The 22,500-nt window shown below is 43.9% G+C and overlaps 1 protein-coding gene across 3 annotated transcripts in view; it reads right to left on the bottom strand.

The window, feature by feature from the left end:
• Positions 1–22,500, bottom strand: part of LOC106604185 (putative E3 ubiquitin-protein ligase MID2) — a 287,557-nt gene that overhangs the window by 43,263 nt on the left and 221,794 nt on the right. For all 3 annotated transcript variants that reach the window (XM_045717834.2, XM_045717835.2, XM_045717833.2), the window contains one exon: positions 16,984–17,079. In XM_045717834.2, the coding sequence (XP_045573790.1) occupies positions 16,984–17,079 (96 nt within the window). The remainder of the gene's footprint in view (positions 1–16,983; positions 17,080–22,500) is intronic.

The following is a 22,500-nucleotide window of genomic DNA, read 5'->3' as shown; positions in this document are numbered from 1 at the left end:
AATATAATTCACTCTGACCCCTACTGGAGGACATTCCCTAACCCTAACCACGACATGATTCACTCTGACCTCTAGGTGAGGACTTTCCCTAACCCTAACCCCGACATGATTCACTCTGACCTCTACTGGAGGACTTTCCCTAACCCTAACCCCAACATTATTCACTCTGACCTCTAGGTGAGGAATTTCCCTAACCCTAACCCCGACATGATTCACTCTGACCTCTACTGGAGGACTTTCCCTAACCCCGACATGATTCACTCTGACCTCTAGGTGAGGAATTTCCCTAACCCTAACCCCAACATTATTCACTCTGACCTCTACTGGAGGACTTTCCCTAACCCTAACCCTGACATGATTCACTCTGACCTCTAGGTGAGGAATTTCCCTAACCCTAACCCCAACATGATTCACTCTGACCTCTAGGTGAGGACCTTCCCTAACCCTAACCCTGACATGATTCACTCTGACCTCTAGTGGAGGACTTTCCCTAACCCTAACCCTGACATGATTCACTCTGACCTCTAGTGGAGGACTTTCCCTAACCCTAACCCCGACATGATTCACTCTGACCTCTAGGTGAGGACCTTCCCTAACCCTAACCCTGACATGATTCACTCTGACCTCTAGTGGAGGACTTTCCCTAACCCTAACCCCGACATGATTCACTCTGACCTCTACTGGAGGACTTTCCCTAACCCCGACATGATTCACTCTGACCACTAGGTGAGGACTTTCCCTAACCCTAACCCTGACATGATTCACTCTGACCTCTAGTGGAGGACTTTGCCCTCCCAGACATGATTCACCTGAAACACACGCTCCTTGAGCCACCTGCCCGGCCACTTGGTCCATACCACTAAATCCTAGGGTGGATTAAAGTTTTATAGTTCACTGGAGAGATGTATTACTCTGTTCTGACACATAATGGCATGCGAGGGAGCCCGGGCCCCCTTGGCTAAAATGCACTAGCAATTTTCTGAAATGCACTGGGTAGGATTCTTATAAGAAAGAGATGGAGAGAGATGGCGTGGACATTAAAAAGACAACATAAGACAATTCTAGAGTTATTATACAGTAATGAGGTGGAAGAACATGTCTAGCTACCGATGCTGGTAATGAATGAAGGATACTCATATAGATCTCATATAGTTACTAGCTGGGTCTGATCTCATATAGTTACTAGCTGGGATCTGATCTCATATAGTTACTAGCTGGGATCTGATCTCATATAGTTACTAGCTGGGATCTGATCTCATATAGTTACTAGCTGGGATCTGATCTCATATAGTTACTAGCTGGGATCTGATCTCATATAGTTACTAGAATGGGATCTGATCTCATATAGTTACTAAAATGGGATCTGATCTCATATAGTTACTAGCTGGGATCTGATCTCATATAGTTACTAGCTGGGATCTGATCTCATATAGTTACTAGCTGGGTCTGATCTCATATAGTTACTAGCTGGGTCTGATCTCATATTGTTACTAGCTGGGATCTGATCTCATATAGTTACTAGCTGGGATCTGATCTCATATAGTTACTAGCTGGGTCTGATCTCATATAGTTACTAGCTGGGATCTGATCTCATATAGTTACTAGCTGGGTCTGATCTCATATAGTTACTAGCTGGGATCTGATCTCATATAGTTACTAGCTGGGTCTGATCTCATATAGTTACTAGCTGGGTCTGATCTCATATAGTTACTAGCTGGGATCTGATCTCATATAGTTACTAGCTGGGTCTGATCTCATATAGTTACTAGCTGGGATCTGATCTCATATAGTTACTAGCTGGGATCTGATCTCATATAGTTACTAACTGGGTCTGATCTCATATAGTTACTAGCTGGGTCTGATCTCATATAGTTACTAGCTGGGATCTGATCTCATATAGTTACTAGCTGGGTCTGATCTCATATAGTTACTAGCTGGGATCTGATCTCATATAGTTACTAGCTGGGTCTGATCTCATATAGTTACTAGAATGGGATCTGATCTCATATAGTTACTAGCTGGGATCTGATCTCATATAGTTACTAGCTGGGTCTGATCTCATATAGTTACTAGCTGGGATCTGATCTCATATAGTTACTAGCTGGGTCTGATCTCATATAGTTACTAGAATGGGATCTGATCTCATATAGTTACTAGCTGGGTCTGATCTCATATAGTTACTAGCTGGGATCTGATCTCATATAGTTACTAGCTGGGATCTGATCTCATATAGTTACTAGCTGGGTCTGATCTCATATAGTTACTAGCTGGGATCTGATCTCATATAGTTACTAGCTGGGTCTGATCTCATATAGTTACTAGCTGGGATCTGATCTCATATAGTTACTAGCTGGGATCTGATCTCATATAGTTACTAGCTGGGATCTGATCTCATATAGTTACTAGCTGGGATCTGATCTCATATAGTTACTAGCTGGGGAGTATCATGTTTTATTCATGATCTCATATAGTTACTAGCTGGGGAGTATCATGTTTTATTCATGATCTCAACTCCCTCATTAAACCCTCAACAGCAGTAGCACCACGTCTCACTGAAAACACTGATATCTACTCACACACAGGGAGACATAATTTTGGCAAGTTAGTACATCTACTTTGTGCATGACACAAGTCATTTTTTGAACAATTGATTACAGATTATTTCACTTTTAATTCACTGTATCACAATTCCAGTCGATCAGAAGTTTACATACACTAAGTTGCCTGTGCCTTTAAACAGCTTGGAAAATGGCTTTAGAAGTTTCTGATAGGCTAATTGACATCATTTGAGTCAATTGGAAGTGTACCTGTGGATGTATTTCAAGGCCTACCTTCAAACTCAGTGCCTCTTTGCTTGACATCATGGGAAAATCAAAATAAATCAGCCAAGACCTCAGAAAAAGAATTGTAGACCTCAAAAAGTCTGGTTCATCCTTGGGAGCAATTTCCAAATGCCTGAAGGTACCACGTCCATCTGTACAAACAATAGTACGCAAGTATAAACACCATGGGACCACGCAGCCGTCAAACTGTTCAGGAAGGAGACGCATTCTGTCTCCTAGAGATGAACATACTTTGGTGCGAAAAGTGCAAATCAATCCCAGAACAACAGCAAAGGACCTTGTGAAGATGGTGGAGGAAACAGGTACATCAAGGAAGAAGCCACTGCTCCGAAACCGACAAAAAAAAGTCAGACTATGGTTTGTAACTGCACATGGGAACAAAGATTGTACTTTTTGGAAAAATGTCCTCTGGTCTGATGAAACAAAAATAGAACTGTTTGGCTATAATGACCATTGTTATGTTTGGAGGAAAAAGGGGGAGGCTTGCAAGCCGAAGAACACCATCCCAACCGTGAAGCACGGGGGTGGCAGCATCATGTTGTGGGGGTGCTTTGCTGCAGGAGGGACTGGTGCACTTCACAAATTAGATGGCATCATGCGGAAGAAAACTTATATGGATAAATTGAAGCAACATCACAAGACATCAGTCAGGAAGTTAAAGCTTGGTCGCAAATGGGTCTTCCAAATGGACGATGGCCGCAAGCATACTTCCAAAGTTGTGGCAAAATGGCTTAAGGACAACAAAGTCAAGGTATTGGAGTGGCCATCACAAATCCCTGACCTCAATCCCATAGAACACTTCTAGGCAGAACTGAAAAATCTTGTGCGAGCAAGGAGGCCTACAAACCTGACTCAGTTACACCAGCTCTGTCAGGAGGAATGGGCCAAAATTCACCCAACTTATTGTGGGAAGCTTGTGGAAGGCTACCCGAAAATGTTTGACCCAAGTTAAACAATTTGAAGGCAATGCTAACAAATACTAATTGAGTGTAAACTTCTGACCCACTTGGAATGTGATGAAATAAATAAATGCTGAAATAAATCATTCTCTCTACTATTATTCTGACATTTCACATTCTTAAAATAAAAGTGGTGATCCTAACTGACCTAAAACAGGGAATCTTTACTAGGATTAAATGTCAGGAATTGTGAAAAACTGAGTTTAAATGTATTTGGCTAAGGTATATGTAAACTACCGACTTCACCTGTGTAAAAGGTGAAAGAGAGCAGAAAACAGCAAGGAGCCCCAGATAACAGTGAGGGCCTGGGTTCTTTTAAAGGCCCACTCTGTTATATTTAAACCGTTATTGATCATATAAATTAATGATGTATACCCATTGATTTATAGCAAGAAAATAAGCTTCCGTTTTGTTTAGTTGGGCCTTAAAGTGAGCAGAACGGTGCAGAGAGGAGCGAAGAAGTCTTGGTGAGAGGCTGTTGTTTGTCACAGCAGTGATTAGTGCTGGTCTCTCCTCCAGCCTGACAGATTAAACAGGATTCATGGTGAGAGGCTGTTGTTTGTCACAGCAGTGATTAGTGCTGGTCTCTCCTCCAGCCTGACAGATTAAACAGGATTCATGGTGAGAGGCTGTTGTTTGTCACAGCAGTGATTAGTGTTGGTCTCTCCTCCAGTCTGACAGATTAAACAGGATTCATGGTGAGAGGCTGTTGTTTGTCACAGCAGTGATTAGTGCTGGTCTCTCCTCCAGCCTGACAGATTAAACAGGATTCATGGTGAGAGGCTGTTGTTTGTCACAGCAGTGATTAGTGTTGGTCTCTCCTCCAGTCTGACAGATTAAACAGGATTCATGGTGAGAGGCTGTTGTTTGTCACAGCAGTGATTAGTGCTGGTCTCTCCTCCAGTCTGACAGATTAAACAGGATTCATGGTGAGAGGCTGTTGTTTGTCACAGCAGTGATTAGTGCTGGTCTCTCCTCCAGCCTGACAGATTAAACAGGATTCATGGTGAGAGGCTGTTGTTTGTCACAGCAGTGATTAGTGCTGGTCTCTCCTCCAGTCTGACAGATTAAACAGGATTCATGGTGAGAGGCTGTTGTTTGTCACAGCAGTGATTAGTGCTGGTCTCTCCTCCAGTCTGACAGATTAAACAGGATTCATGGTGAGAGGCTGTTGTTTGTCACAGCAGTGATTAGTGCTGGTCTCTCCTCCAGTCTGACAGATTAAACAGGATTCATGGTGAGAGGCTGTTGTTTGTCACAGCAGTGATTAGTGCTGGTCTCTCCTCCAGTCTGACAGATTAAACAGGATTCATGGTGAGAGGCTGTTGTTTGTCACAGCAGTGATTAGTGCTGGTCTCTCCTCCAGCCTGACAGATTAAACAGGATTCATGGTGAGAGGCTGTTGTTTGTCACAGCAGTGATTAGTGCTGGTCTCTCCTCCAGTCTGACAGATTAAACAGGATTCATGGTGAGAGGCTGTTGTTTGTCACAGCAGTGATTAGTGCTGGTCTCTCCTCCAGTCTGACAGATTAAACAGGATTCATGGTGAGAGGCTGTTGTTTGTCACAGCAGTGATTAGTGCTGGTCTCTCCTCCAGTCTGACAGATTAAACAGGATTCATGGTGAGAGGCTGTTGTTTGTCACAGCAGTGATTAGTGCTGGTCTCTCCTCCAGTCTGACAGATTAAACAGGATTCATGGTGAGAGGCTGTTGTTTGTCACAGCAGTGATTAGTGCTGGTCTCTCCTCCAGCCTGACAGATTAAACAGGATTCATGGTGAGAGGCTGTTGTTTGTCACAGCAGTGATTAGTGTTGGTCTCTCCTCCAGTCTGACAGATTAAACAGGATTCATGGTGAGAGGCTGTTGTTTGTCACAGCAGTGATTAGTGCTGGTCTCTCCTCCAGTCTGACAGATTAAACAGGATTCATGGTGAGAGGCTGTTGTTTGTCACAGCAGTGATTAGTGCTGGTCTCTCCTCCAGTCTGACAGATTAAACAGGATTCAAAAAGCAGGAAGTGTCTAAGTGCACGTCCACAAGTCACTAGGGACCTCCCTGTCCTGTCCTGCACTCCCCAGCAAAAAAGAGCATTGAGATCTGTTAAAATATGGATGGCTTTGGCATATGTTTCAACTAAGTGGTACACTCTGCCTACTGTAACACATCACCAAGTCGATTATACTGTCAACACAATCTAACACACAGGCAAAAACCAAAATACATTCAAACTATTGTCAAAGAAACAATAGAGAAAAAATAAACAGCCCAGGAGAAAAAAACAATTATCAGTTTATAAATGAGGGTATCTGTCAAACTCTAAAAGGAGAGATACAGCTGAAGGCAGTGTTGCTATGTCACCACTACAGAACCCACCGGCAGGTTCACAGTCCTCTTTTTGATCATATCATCTTGGAGAGAGATAAGTGTATGCAATGCAGCAACAACAGAAAAATCCAGGTCACACCAGAACTGTATAGAGCCCCATGCAGCCAGTCAGTCCTCTGTTGTTGTGATGCATTATTAGTGAGCTGTGTTTCTCCCTCTTTTCTCCCTGAAGTGTTACAGAACAGAGATAAAGAACTCTTCCATCTCCTCCTAGCAGGGAGGCTTCTGGGAAGAAACACGCGCACACACACACACACACACACACACACGCGCACACACACACACACGCACACACACACACACACACACACACACACACACACACACACACACACACACACACACACACACACACACACACACACACACACACACACACCTAGGCCTGAATACAATTAGCATAGTACATTAGCATTACCTCACATAAGGTATACTATGCTTGTCTTCAGAATAACCAAGCCTTTCACACAAACCTCACACCAGAGAATAGCATCCATAAGTAAATCCATTTTATTTTTTAAAATGAGCTTTTAACAGTTTGTTTTAACACGGGGCAAGTTCTCTTGATGGCCAAGTCAGTCGCATAGCTAAATAATTTATTATGAATAGAAGAGGAACAGATTGTTGCTGAGCCGTATCAGTACGCAGGCAGATGAGGACGACAACAGTTGGGAGACAGAGGAAAGGGAGGAAGGAAGACAAACACTTTTTGGAACACTTTCCTCTCCTCAGGAGTTGATGAATAACACAGAGATCACTTAATCTGATGGTCTGAATGAATAGTTAGTTACACTGTGGTTCTCCGGGACCAGACTAATGGGAAATAGAGAATGCGTCCCAAATGGGACCCTATTCACTATACAGTGCACTATGGACCCTGGTCAGCGCACAAAATAGGGAATATGGTGCCATTGGGACTCACATAGAGTTTACTGTTTAATAAAGGATGAATAGTGTTGAGAGGGATGGAGAGCATTAAACCAGCGTTCCACCTGTCGGCCATTACTGTCACACAGGGCTGAGGGATGGAGAGTATTAAACCAGCGTTCCACCTGTCGGCCATTACTGTCACACAGGGCTGAGGGATGGAGAGTATTAAACCAGGGTTCTACCCCAGTCAGCCATTACTGTCACACAGGGCTGAGGGATGGAGAGTATTAAACCAGCGTTCCAACTGTCGGCCATTACTGTCACACAGGGCTGAGGGATGGAGAGCATTAAACCAGCGTTCCAACTGTCGGCCATTACTGTCACACAGGGCTGAGGGATGGAGAGTATTAAACCAGCGTTCCAACTGTCGGCCATTACTGTCACACAGGGCTGAGGGATGGAGAGCATTAAACCAGCGTTCCAACTGTCGGCCATTACTGTCACACAGGGCTGAGGGATGGAGAGTATTAAACCAGCGTTCCACCTGTCAGCCATTACTGTCACACAGGGCTGAGGGATGGAGAGTATTAAACCAGCATGCCATTCCAGTCGGCCATTACTGTCACACAGGGCTGAGGGATGGAGAGTATTAAACCAGCATGCCATTCCAGTCGGCCATTACTGTCACACAGGGCTGAGGGATGGAGAGTATTAAACCAGCATGCCATTCCAGTCGGCCATTACTGTCACACAGGGCTGAGGGATGGAGAGTATTAAACCAGCGTTCCACCTGTCGGCCATTACTGTCACACAGGGCTGAGGGATGGAGAGTATTAAACCAGGGTTCTACCCCAGTCAGCCATTACTGTCACACAGGGCTGAGGGATGGAGAGTATTAAACCAGCGTTCCACCTGTCGGCCATTACTGTCACACAGGGCTGAGGGATGGAGAGTATTAAACCAGGGTTCTACCCCAGTCGGCCATTACTGTCACACAGGGCTGAGGGATGGAGAGTATTAAACCAGGGTTCTACCCCAGTCGGCCATTACTGTCACACAGGGCTGAGGGATGGAGAGTATTAAACCAGGGTTCCACCTGTTGGCCATTACTGTCACACAGGGCTGAGGGATGGCAGGGGGTGATGATATGGGTATCTGCCCCAAATGGCACCCTATTCCATATATAGTACACTACTTTAGGCCTTTTTCAAAAGTAGTGCACTATATAGGGAATAGGTTTCCATATGGATGTATCCATAGTGACGGCATTAAAGGGATACACACTAGTGAACTATCTCTCTGTACAGCTGACCCTGTCACCGTCTGACTAGTGAACTATATCTCTGTATATCTGACCCTGTCACCGTCTGACTAGTGAACTATATCTCTGTATATCTGACCCTGTCACCGTCTGACTAGTGAACTATATCTCTGTACAGCTGACCCTGTCACCGTCTGACTAGTGAACTATATCTCTGTATATCTGACCCTGTCACCGTCTGACTAGTGAACTATATCTCTGTACAGCTGACCCTGTCACCGTCTGACTAGTGAACTATATCTCTGTACAGCTGACCCTGTCACCGTCTGACTAGTGAACTATATCTCTGTATATCTGACCCTGTCACCGTCTGACTAGTGAACTATATCTCTGTATATCTGACCCTGTCACCGTCTGACTAGTGAACTATATCTCTGTATATCTGACCCTGTCACCGTCTGACTAGTGAACTATATCTCTGTATATCTGACCCTGTCACCGTCTGACTAGTGAACTATATCTCTGTATATCTGACCCTGTCACCGTCTGACTAGTGAACTATATCTCTGTATATCTGACCCTGTCACCAATCAGAGATGTCGTTAACTGACCAATATCCCTCTATTGATTATACAGCTCAGTTCCCTCAGTGCTGGACACACACACACACACACACACACACACACACACACACACACACACACACACACACACACACACACACACACACACACACACACACACACACACACACAAACCGTGGCCTTGGCTGGCTCTATCCTTGATGCTCAGCCTGACACCGTCCCTCCTCACTGGTTGAACCCGTGCAGAGATAGAGAATTGTAAATTGAGCTTCTGTCTAATGTAAAATGGAGGGTTGTTCTCTCATGGACACCATTTGACTTTAGTCATCAGTATTTACTCACTCCTGTCTCTCTGACTCTGGCTGTTGATTACAGATTTACCACCACAGTATACACTTAACAGAGAGATCTGCAGGTACACCAAAGTTCAATACTGTTTCCCAGTTGGAGGATTCCCCATAATGCATTGCATTCAGATGCCTACCAACAGTATCTGTGACGTGAAACTGTCATTATTACATCATTTAAATGCCAGCCTGATATAACAGTGGAATCTGACTGGAATGTGCCAGCCTGATATAACAGTGGAATCTGACTGGAATGTGCCAGCCTGATCTAACAGTAGAATCTGACTGGAATGTGCCAGCCTGATATAACAGTGGAATCTGACTGGAATGTGCCAGCCTGATCTAACAGTGGAATCTGACTGGAATGTGCCAGCCTGATATAACAGTGGAATCTGACTGGAATGTGCCAGCCTGATATAACAGTGGAATCTGACTGGAATGTGCCAGCCTGATATAACAGTGGAATCTGACTGGAATGTGCCAGCCTGATCTAACAGTGGAATCTGACTGGAATGTGCCAGCCTGATATAACAGTGGAATCTGACTGGAATGTGCCAGCCTGATCTAACAGTGGAATCTGACTGGAATGTGCCAGCCTGATCTAACAGTGGAATCTGACTGGAATGTGCCAGCCTGATCTAACAGTGGAATCTGACTGGAATGTGCCAGCCTGATCTAACAGTGGAATCTGACTGGAATGTGCCAGCCTGATCTAACAGTGGAATCTGACTGGAATGTGCCAGCCTGATCTAACAGTGGAATCTGACTGGAATGTGCCAGCCTGATCTAACAGTGGAATCTGACTGGAATGTGCCAGCCTGATATAACAGTGGAATCTGACTGGAATGTACCAGCCTGATCTAACAGTGGAATCTGACTGGAATGTGCCAGCCTGATCTAACAGTGGAATCTGACTGGAATGTGCCAGCCTGATCTAACAGTGGAATCTGACTGGAATGTGCCAGCCTGATATAACAGTGGAATCTGAATGGAATGTGCCAGCCTGATATAACAGTGGAATCTGACTGGAATGTGCCAGCCTGATCTAACAGTGGAATCTGACTGGAATGTGCCAGCCTGATCTAACAGTGGAATCTGACTGGAATGTGCCAGCCTGATCTAACAGTGGAATCTGACTGGAATGTGCCAGCCTGATATAACAGTGGAATCTGACTGGAATGTGCCAGCCTGATCTAACAGTGGAATCTGACTGGAATGTGCCAGCCTGATATAAAAGTGGAATCTGACTGGAATGTGCCAGCCTGATATAACAGTGGAATCTGACTGGAATGTGCCAGCCTGATCTAACAGTAGAATCTGACTGGAATGTGCCAGCCTGATCTAACAGTGGAATCTGACTGGAATGTGCCAGCCTGATCTAACAGTGGAATCTGACTGGAATGTGCCAGCCTGATCTAACAGTGGAATCTGACTGGAATGTGCCAGCCTGATCTAACAGTAGAATCTGACTGGAATGTGCCAGCCTGATATAACAGTGGAATCTGACTGGAATGTGCCAGCCTGATCTAACAGTGGAATCTGACTGGAATGTGCCAGCCTGATCTAACAGTGGAATCTGACTGGAATGTGCCAGCCTGATATAACAGTGGAATCTGACTGGAATGTGCCAGCCTGATCTAACAGTGGAATCTGACTGGAATGTGCCAGCCTGATATAACAGTGGAATCTGACTGGAATGTGCCAGCCTGATCTAACAGTGGAGCGAACGGTCTGACTGGAATGTGCCAGCCTGATATAAAGTGGAATCTGACTGGAATTTGACTCACCTCCACCTGTTGACAGATCTGGATGAGAACTGACTCACCTTCACCTGTTGACAGATCTGACTGAGAACTGACTCACCTCCACCTGTTGACAGATCTGACTGAGATCTGACTCACCTCCACCTGTTGACAGATCTAGATGAGAACTGACTCACCTCCACCTGTTGACAGATCTGACTCACCTCCACCTGTTGACAGATCTAGATGAGAACTGACTCACCTTCACCTGTTGACAGATCGGACTGAGAACTGACTCACCTCCACCTGTTGACAGATCTAGATGAGAACAAACTCACCTTCACCTGTTGACAGATCTAGATGAGAACTGACTCACCTCCACCTGTTGACAGATCGGACTGAGAACTGACTCACCTCCACCTGTTGACAGATCTGCAGAGCAAGGGCTGATTTCAAGGTTTTACTGCTAACCTACAAAGCATTACATGGGCTTGCTCCTACCCATCTTTCCGATTTGGTCCTGCCGTACATACCTACACGTACGGTCTGGTCACAAGACGCAGGCCTCCTAATTGTCCTTAGAATTTCTAAGCAAACAGCTGGAGGCAGGGCTTTCTCCTATAGAGCTCCATTTTTATGGAATAGTCTGCCTACCCATGTGAGAGACGTAGACTCGGTCTCAACATTTAAGTCTTTACTGAAGACTCATCTCTTCAGTAGGTCCTATGATTAAGTGTAGTCTGGCCCAGGAGTGTGAAGGTGAACGGAAAGGCTCTGGAGCAACGAACCGCCCTTGCTGTCTCTGCCTGGCCGGTTCCCCTCTCTCCACTGGGATTCTCTGCCTCTAACCCTATTACAGGAGCTGAGTCACTGGCTTACTGGTGTTCTTCCATGCCGTCCCTAGGAGGGGTGCGTCACTTGAGTGGGTTGAGTCACTGACATGGTCTTCCTGTCTGGGTTGGCGCCCCACCTTGGGTTGTGCCGTGGCAGAGATTTTTGTGGGCTGTACTCGGCCTTGTCTCAGGATGGTAAATTGGTGGTTGAAGATATCCCTCTAGTGGTGTGGGAGCTGTGCTTTGGCAAAGTGGGTGGGGTTATATCATGCCTGTTTGGCCCTGTCCGGGGGTATCATCGGATGGGGCCACAGTGTCTCCTGACCCCTCCCGTCTCAGCCTCCAGTATTTATGCTGCAGTAGTTTGTGTCGGGGGGCTAGGGTCAGTCTATATCTGGAGTATTTCCCCTGTCTTATCCGGTGTCCTGTGTGAATTTAAGTATGCTCTCTCTAATTTTCTTTCTTTCTTTCTCTCTCTCTCGGAGGACCTGAGCCCTAGGACCATGCCTCAGGACTACCTGGCATGATGACTCCTTGCTGTCCCCAGTCCACCTGGCCGTGCTGCTGCTCCAGTTTCATCTGTTCTTCCTGAGGCTATGGAACCCTGACCTGTTCACCGGACGTGCTACCTGTCCCAGACCTGCTGTTTTCAACTCTCTAGAGACAGCAGGAGCGGTAGAGATACTCTCAATGATCGGCTATGAAAAGCCAACTGACATTTACTCTTGAGGTGCTGACTTGTTGCACCCTCGACAACTACTGTGATTATTATTATTTGACCATGCTGGTCATTTATGAACATTTGAACATCTTGGCCATGTTCTGTTATAATCTCCACCCGGCACAGCCAGAAGAGGACTGGCCACCCCTCCTAGCCTGGTTCCTCTCTAGGTTTCTTCCTAGGTTCTGGCCTTTCTAGGGAGTTTTTCCTAGCCACCGTGCTTCTACACCAGCATTACTTGCTGTTTGGGGTTTTAGGCTGGGTTTCTGTACAGCACTTTGAGATATCAGCTGATGTAAGAAGGGCTATATAAATCAATCGATTTGATTTGATCTGACTGAGAACTGACTCACCTCCACCTGTTGACAGATCTGACTGAGAACTGACTCACCTCCACCTGTTGACAGATCTGGATGAGAACTGACTCACCTCCACCTGTTGACAGATCTGACTGAGAACTGACTCACCTCCACCTGTTGACAGATATGACTGAGAACTGACTCACCTCCACCTGTTGACAGATCTGACTGAGAACTGACTCACCTCCACCTGTTGACAGATCTGACTCACCTCCACCTGTTGACAGATCTGGATGAGAACTGACTCACCTCCACCTGTTGACAGATCTGACTGAAAACTGACTCACCTCCACCTGTTGACAGATCTGGATGAGAACTGACTCACCTCCACCTGTTGACAGATCTGGATGAGAACTGACTCACCTCCACCTGTTGACAGATCTGGATGAGAACTGACTCACCTCCACCTGTTGACAGATCTGGATGAGAACTGACTCACCTCCACCTGTTGACAGATCTGACTGAGAACTGACTCACCTCCACCTGTTGACAGATCTGACTGAGAACTGACTCACCTCCACCTGTTGACAGATCTGACTGAGAACTGACTCACCTCCACCTGTTGACAGAACTGACTCACCTCCACCTGTTGACAGATCTGGATGAGAACTGACTCACCTCCACCTGTTGACAGATCTGACTGAGAACTGACTCACCTCCACCTGTTGACAGATCTGGATGAGAACTGACTCACCTAGGGCTGTAGAGGTCATAACATTTTCTCAGACGGTTAATTACCGGTCTCACGTTAATTGACCGTTAATTAACATAAACACTTTTAGCATCTTCAGGTCTCCACACATACAAGCCGCTGGTGTGCGCCTTTGAAACATCTACATTTAAAAAACTCCAATAAATCCATTTAATATACACCATCACAGTAAATCCATTATTTATTTTAGGCAGGTCTAAAGAAACATTATGAAATGAATACATTTGATTTCAGAAGAACAGGATATGAAATTGGCGTACTGTATGTTATCAGGCTATGCTCCATGCCATAGGCTGTGCTGTAGGCTTGTTCATTTAGCAGACTAGATATGTTTATAAGTCCCGTGCCATTATTTGATTGTATATGATTTTATAGTAAGAGGAATATATTTGAATGTATTTCTCCCATTCCGGAGCGAGTGCTATGTTGGCTAAGCGTAACAGGGATAATTTACAACAGGTCCTATACACTAGATTTACAGTTACTTGGCAACTTTAGTTGTGAATGATACAAACCTTAGAATGTGTTAGAAATCAAAGCATATGGGCTGCATGATGTCACTACAGGCTATTTATGACGTGAGAAAGCCGCCCAAAAATATTGCGCTCTGTTCCTTGCATCAGGGCTTCAAACCCTGTTCTCTCATCAAGTGATCATATTTTCACCCATCAGACTATTCTCAAATGTAATCTTATCTTTACTAATATGTAAAATGAGTTTAGATTTATCGTTATCAAATAGGCAGGAACAGGAACAGGAACAGGGGATAAATTCGTGTCATCCATATGCAGTGGAATAACAAATAGAGACGGGATCGTTTTTCAATAATCCCAGGTAAACTATTCCGCTTTTATTGTAGCAGCTGGGATCCTCATTATTTTTAGGGGGCAGATCAGCTTTAATACTGCAGATAGATTGTAGCTTCCATCAATGTAATTATCTGAATCATTTCCAATCCCCATTGTATTTTTTTTGTAAATATAGAGTACCAGCCAAAAGTTTGGACACACCTACTCTTTACAGGGTTTTTCTTTATTTTTACATTGTAGAATAATAGTGAAGACATCAACACTATGAAATAACACATATGGAATCATGTAGTAACCCCAAAAAAGTGTTAAACAAATAAAAAAATATTTTATATTTGAGATTCTTCAAAGTAGCCTCCCTTTACCTTGATGAGGAATGAAGGAGAGAGAGGAGGAGATGGAAACACACAGTGATGAATCATTCTGAAGCTAAAGGTAATGTGTCAGCCTATTCATTATGAAAACATTGATAATGCCCTATTACTAGGCTATTAAGACCTGCTGTTTTCAACTCTCTAGAGACAGCAGGAGCGGTAGAGATACTCTCAATGATCGGCTATGAAAAGCCAACTGACATTTACTCTTGAGGTGCTGACCTGTTGCACCCTCAACAACCACTGTGATTATTATTATTTGACCCTGCTGGTCATCTATGAACATTTGAACATCTTGGCCATGTTCTGTTATAATCTCCACCTGGCACAGCCAGAAGAGGACTGGCCAACCCTCAGAGCCTGGTTCCTCTCTAGGTTTCTTCCCAGGTTCCTGCCTTTCTAGGGAGTTTGTCCTAGCCACCGCGTTCCTACATCTGCATTGCTTGCTGTTTGGGGTTTTAGGCTGGGTTTCTGTACAGCACTTTGTGACATCAGCTGATGTAAGATGGGCTTAATAAATACATTTGATTGATCGATTGACTGAGTTTAAAAGCATAATACTGTCTTGATAATAAGTATTTGAAGTGATTTTCGGTGGCATTTGCATTAATGTCTGAGTGGTTAGATTGGGACAATAGAGCCCTGAGTGTACCAGACCATTAGGACCTGATGGAGGGACAATAGAGCCCTGAGTGTACCAGACCATTAGGACCTGATGGAGGGACAATAGAGCCCTGAGTGTACCAGACCATTAGGACCTGATGGAGGGACAATAGAGCCCTGAGTGTACCAGACCATTAGGACCTGATGGAGGAACAATAGAGCCCTGAGTGTACCAGACCATTAGGACCTGATGGAGGGACAATAGAGCCCTGAGTGTACCAGACCATTAGGACCTGATGGAGGGACAATAGAGCCCTGAGTGTACCAGACCATTAGGACCTGACGGAGGAACAATAGAGCCCTGAGTGTACCAGACCATTAGGACCTGATGGAGGGACAATAGAGCCCTGAGTGTACCAGACCATTAGGACCTGATGGAGGGACAATAGAGCCCTGAGTGTACCAGACCATTAGGACCTGATGGAGGGACAATAGAGCCCTGAGTGTACCAGACCATTAGGACCTGATGGAGGAACAATAGAGCCCTGAGTGTACCAGACCATTAGGACCTGATGGAGGGACAATAGAGCCCTGAGTGTACCAGACCATTAGGACCTGATGGAGGGACAATAGAGCCCTGAGTGTACCAGACCATTAGGACCTGATGGAGGGACAATAGAGCCCTGAGTGTACCAGACCATTAGGACCTGATGGAGGGACAATAGAGCCCTGAGTGTACCAGACCATTAGGACCTGATGGAGGGACAATAGAGCCCTGAGTGTACCAGACCATTAGGACCTGATGGAGGAACAATAGAGCCCTGAGTGTACCAGACCATTAGGACCTGATGGAGGGACAATAGAGCCCTGAGTGTACCAGACCATTAGGACCTGATGGAGGAACAATAGAGCCCTGAGTGTACCAGACCATTAGGACCTGATGGAGGAACAATAGAGCCCTGAGTGTACCAGACCATTAGGACCTGATGGAGGGACAATAGAGCCCTGAGTGTACCAGACCATTAGGACCTGATGGAGGAACAATAGAGCCCTGAGTGTACCAGACCATTAGGACCTGATGGAGGGACAATAGAGCCCTGAGTGTACCAGACCATTAGGACCTGATGGAGGGACAATAGAGCCCTGAGTGTACCAGACCATTAGGACCTGATGGAGGGACAATAGAGCCCTGAGTGTACCAGACCATTAGGACCTGATGGAGGAACAATAGAGCCCTGAGTGTACCAGACCATTAGGACCTGATGGAGGAACAATAGAGCCCTGAGTGTACCAGACCATTAGGACCTGATGGAGGAACAATAGAGCCCTGAGTGTACCAGACCATTAGGACCTGACGGAGGAACAATAGAGCCCTGAGTGTACCAGACCATTAGGACCTGATGGAGGGACAATAGAGCCCTGAGTGTACCAGACCATTAGGACCTGATGGATACTACCAAAGCATGTCCATAGAGCATAAGAGGAGGTTACCGTGACCCAGCGGTCACGTTGGAATTTGAGAATGAGGTCATGACTGCTGGTGTGGTGGTAATACGGTCACAACAACAGCATCTAGACTCACCTCAACCTGCTGACAGATCTGGATGAGTTTGGCCATCTGGTTCTCCAGCTCACTGTTTCTCTTCACCAGGTTGGTGAGGTTGTTCTCCAGGGTTTGCTGTTGGGATAGGCAGAGGAACAGGCCAATGAGATATTAGTGGGAGGGAACCTAGAAGAAATAGCTAAGTGTACCTTTAATTTGGCTTTGCTCTAAGGGGGAAAACAGACCAAGAGGAACGTTGACCGTTTTCAGTGGATGGCCATCCTATTGCCTCTGACCACAGAACATCGGCCGTCATTTTCAATACATTTCCTGACAATTATACACGTTGAATCACCACTGTTTGTCGACACCCAGCAGGTGATCAACTCAATACAGTTGACGGTCATGTTGATCAGTCTATCCTTTAAAATGAGTGTGAATGGCAATGGATTTCAATCAGGATGAAGATACTGTACAAATATTGTGTGGTCCTGTGTGGCTCAGTCGCTCGAGCATGGCACTTGCAAAGCCAGGGTTGTGGATTTGATACCCACGGGGAACCCATATGGAAAAATGTATGAACTCACTACTGTAAGTTACTTTGGATAAGAGCTTCTGCTAAATGACAAAATAAAAAAATAAATGTAAATGTACATACATACAAATGTATGTAATTACAATTATTGTGGGCAGTGAAAATAAAATTAAACAAAGATTATTTCAATGTAAATGACCATCTTGATCACTACCATCAGAACTACAGGTTACAGTTCCCAATAAACCATTTGAACTACAGGTTACAGTTCCCAATAAACCATCTGAACTACAGGTTACAGTTCCCAATAAACCATCTGAACTACAGGTTACAGTTCCTCAATAAACCATCTGAACTACAGGTTACAGTTCCTCAATAAACCATCTGTACTACAGGTTACAGTTCCTCAATAAACCATCTGAACTACAGGTTACAGTTCCCAATAAACCATCTGAACTACAGGTTACAGTTCCTCAATAAACCATCTGAACTACAGGTTACAGTTACCAATAAACCATCTGAACTACAGGTTACATTTCCCAAAAAAACATCTGAACTACAGGTTACAGTTCCTCAATAAACCATCTGAACTACAGGTTATAGTTCCAAATAAACCATCTGAACTATAGGTTACAGTTCCACAATAAACCATCTGAACTACAGGTCACAGTTCCTAATAAACCATCTGAACTACAGGTTACAGTTCCTCAATATACCATCTGAACTACAGGTTACAGTTCCCAATAAACCATCTGAACTACAGGTTACAGTTCCCAATAAACCATCTGAACTACAGGTTACAGTTCCACAATAAACCATCTTAACTACAGGTTATAGTTCCCAATAAAACATCTGAACTACAGGTTACAGTTCCAAAATAAACCATCTGAACTACAGGTTACAGTTCCAAAATAAACCATCTGAACTACAGGTTATAGTTCCCAATAAACCATCTGAACTACAGGTTACAGTTCCCAATAAACCATCTGAACTACAGGTTATAGTTCCCAATAAACCATCTGAACTACAGGTTATAGTTCCCAATAAACCATCTGAACTACAGGTTACAGTTCCACAATAAACCATCTGAACTACAGGTTACAGTTCCTCAATAAACCATCTGAACTACAGGTTACAGTTCCCAATAAACCATCTGAACTACAGGTTACAGTTCCCAATAAACCATCTGAACTACAGGTTACAGTTACACAACAAACGATCTGAACTACAGGTTACAGTTCCTCAATAAACCATCTTAACTACAGATTACAGTTCCCCAATAAACCATCTGAACTACAGGTTACAGTTCCCAATAAACCATCTGAACTACAAGTTACAGTTCCACAATAAACCACATGAACTACAGGTTACAGTTCCCAATAAACCATCTGAACTACAGGTTACAGTTCCTCAATAAACCATCTGAACTACAGGTTACAGTTCCAAAATAAACCATCTGAACTACAGGTTACAGTTCCAAAATAAACCATCTGAACTACAGGTTACAGTTCCCAATAAACCATCTGAACTACAGGTTACAGTTCCCAATAAACCATCTGAACTACAGGTTACAGTTCCCCAATAAACCATCTGAACTACAGGTTATAGTTCCCAATAAACCATCTGAACTACAGGTTACAGTTCCCAATAAACCATCTGAACTACAGGTTACAGTTCCTCAATAAACCATCTGAACTACAGGTTACAGTTCCTCAATAAACCATCTGTACTACAGGTTACAGTTCCTCAATAAACCATCTGAACTACAGGTTACAGTTCCTCAATAAACCATCTGAACTACAGGTTACAGTTACCAATAAACCATCTGAACTACAGGTTACATTTCCCAATAAACCATCTGAACTACAGGTTACAGTTCCTCAATAAACCATCTGAACTACAGGTTATAGTTCCAAATAAACCATCTGAACTATAGGTTACAGTTCCACAATAAACCATCTGAACTACAGGTCACAGTTCCTAATAAACCATCTGAACTACAGGTTACAGTTCCTCAATATACCATCTGAACTACAGGTTACAGTTCCCAATAAACCATCTGAACTACAGGTTACAGTTCCCAATAAACCATCTGAACTACAGGTTACAGTTCCCAATAAACCATCTGAACTACAGGTTACAGTTCCCAATAAACCATCTGAACTACAGGTTACAGTTCCCCAATAAACCATCTGAACTACAGGTTATAGTTCCCAATAAACCATCTGAACTACAGGTTACAGTTCCCAATAAACCATCTGAACTACAGGTTACAGTTCCTCAATAAACCATCTGAACTACAGGTTACAGTTCCTCAATAAACCATCTGAACTACAGGTTACAGTTCCAAAATAAACCATCTGAACTACAGGTTATAGTTCCCAATAAACCATCTGAACTACAGGTTACAGTTCCCAATAAACCATCTGAACTACAGGTTATAGTTCCCAATAAACCATCTGAACTACAGGTTATAGTTCCCAATAAACCATCTGAACTACAGGTTACAGTTCCACAATAAACCATCTGAACTACAGGTTACAGTTCCTCAATAAACCATCTGAACTACAGGTTACAGTTCCAAAATAAACCATCTGAACTACAGGTTATAGTTCCCAATAAACCATCTGAACTACAGGTTACAGTTCCCAATAAACCATCTGAACTACAGGTTATAGTTCCCAATAAACCATCTGAACTACAGGTTATAGTTCCCAATAAACCATCTGAACTACAGGTTACAATTCCACAATAAACCATCTGAACTACAGGTTACAGTTCCTCAATAAACCATCTGAACTACAGGTTGCAGTTCCCAATAAACCATCTGAACTACAGGTTACAGTTCCCAATAAACCATCTGAACTACAGGTTACAGTTACACAACAAACGATCTGAACTACAGGTTACAGTTCCTCAATAAACCATCTTAACTACAGATTACAGTTCCCCAATAAACCATCTGAACTACAGGTTACAGTTCCCAATAAACCATCTGAACTACAAGTTACAGTTCCACAATAAACCACCTGAACTACAGGTTACAGTTCCCAATAAACCATCTGAACTACAGGTTACAGTTCCTCAATAAACCATCTGAACTACAGGTTACAGTTCCAAAATAAACCATCTGAACTACAGGTTACAGTTCCAAAATAAACCATCTGAACTACAGGTTACAGTTCCCAATAAACCATCTGAACTACAGGTTACAGTTCCCAATAAACCATCTGAACTACAGGTTACAGTTCCCCAATAAACCATCTGAACTACAGGTTATAGTTCCCAATAAACCATCTGAACTACAGGTTACAGTTCCTCAATAAACCATCTTAACTACAGGTTACAGTTCCCAATAAACCATCTGAACTACAGGTTACAGTTCCCAATAAACCATCTGAACTACAGGTTACAGTTACACAACAAACGATCTGAACTACAGGTTACAGTTCCTCAATAAACCATCTTAACTACAGATTACAGTTCCCCAATAAACCATCTGAACTACAGGTTACAGTTACACAACAAACGATCTGAACTACAGATTACAGTTCCACAATAAACCATCTGAACTACAGATTACAGTTCCCCAATAAACCACCTGAACTACAGGTTACAGTTCCCAATAAACCATCTGAACTACAGGTTACAGTTCCACAATAAACCATCTGAACTACAGGTTACAGTTCCCAATAAACCATCTGAACTACAGGTTACAGTTCCCAATAAACCATCTGAACTACAGGTTACAGTTACACAACAAACGATCTGAACTACAGGGTACAGTTCCACAATAAACCATCTGAACTACAGGTTACAGTTCCCAATAAACCATCTGAACTACAGGTTACAGTTCCCAATAAAACATCTGAACTAAAGGTTACAGTTCCACAATAAACGACTGCTATTTACACTGTAAGATAGCATCATCCGTCCATACCAAAGCCAATATTCAGTTCTGAGAGATAACAGATAACACAAGATAACCTTGAAGCAGATAGAGAAAGAACATCAGAATCGTTCTCTGTAGAAATATTCAGAATACTATACAGCTACAGTCACAACCTTCAATAGTGATGAGTGAGGTTTAGATCCACCACTCAAGAGAGAGTTTATATCCCAGACAGCTAGTGGGTTAGTCAGAGGGTTTATATCCCAGACAGTTAGTGGGTTAGTCAGAGGTTTTATATCCCAGACAGTTAGTGGGTTAGTCAGAGGTTTTATATCCCAGACAGTTAGTGGGTTAGTCAGAGGGTTTATATCCCAGACAGTTAGTGGGTTAGTCAGAGGGTTTAGAGCCCAGACAGTTAGTGGGTTAGTCAGAGGGTTTATATCCCAGACAGTTAGTGGGTTAGTCAGAGGGTTTATATCCCTGACAGTTAGTGGGTTAGTCAGAGAGTTTATATCCCAGACAGTTAGTGGGTTAGTCAGAGGGTTTAGAGCCCAGACAGTTAGTGGGTTAGTCAGAGGGTTTATATCCCAGACAGTTAGTGGGTTAGTCAGAGGGTTTAGATCCCAGACAGTTAGTGGGTTAGTCAGAGGTTTTATATCCCAGACAGTTAGTGGGTTAGTCAGAGGGTTTATATCCCAGACAGTTAGTGGGTTAGTCAGAGGGTTTATATCCCAGACAGTTAGTGGGTTAGTCAGAGGGTTTAGAGCCCAGACAGTTAGTGGGTTAGTCAGAGGGTTTATATCCCAGACAGTTAGTGGGTTAGTCAGAGGGTTTATATCCCTGACAGTTAGTGGGTTAGTCAGAGAGTTTATATCCCAGACAGTTAGTGGGTTAGTCAGAGGGTTTAGAGCCCAGACAGTTAGTGGGTTAGTCAGAGGGTTTATATCCCTGACAGTTAGTGGGTTAGTCAGAGGGTTTATATCCCAGACAGTTAGTGGGTTAGTCAGAGGGTTTAGAGCCCAGACAGTTAGTGGGTTAGTCAGAGGGTTTAGATCCCAGACAGTTAGTGGGTTAGTCAGAGGGTTTAGAGCCCAGACAGTTAGTGGGTTAATCAGATGGTTTATATCCC

This window comes from Salmo salar, chromosome 05 (genome assembly GCF_965601325.2).
Source record: "Salmo salar chromosome 05, fSalSal1, whole genome shotgun sequence".
Lineage (NCBI taxonomy): Eukaryota > Metazoa > Chordata > Actinopteri > Salmoniformes > Salmonidae > Salmo > Salmo salar.
Note: the sequence above shows the minus strand (reverse complement) of the source record. Positions and strands in the feature narration are given on the sequence as shown.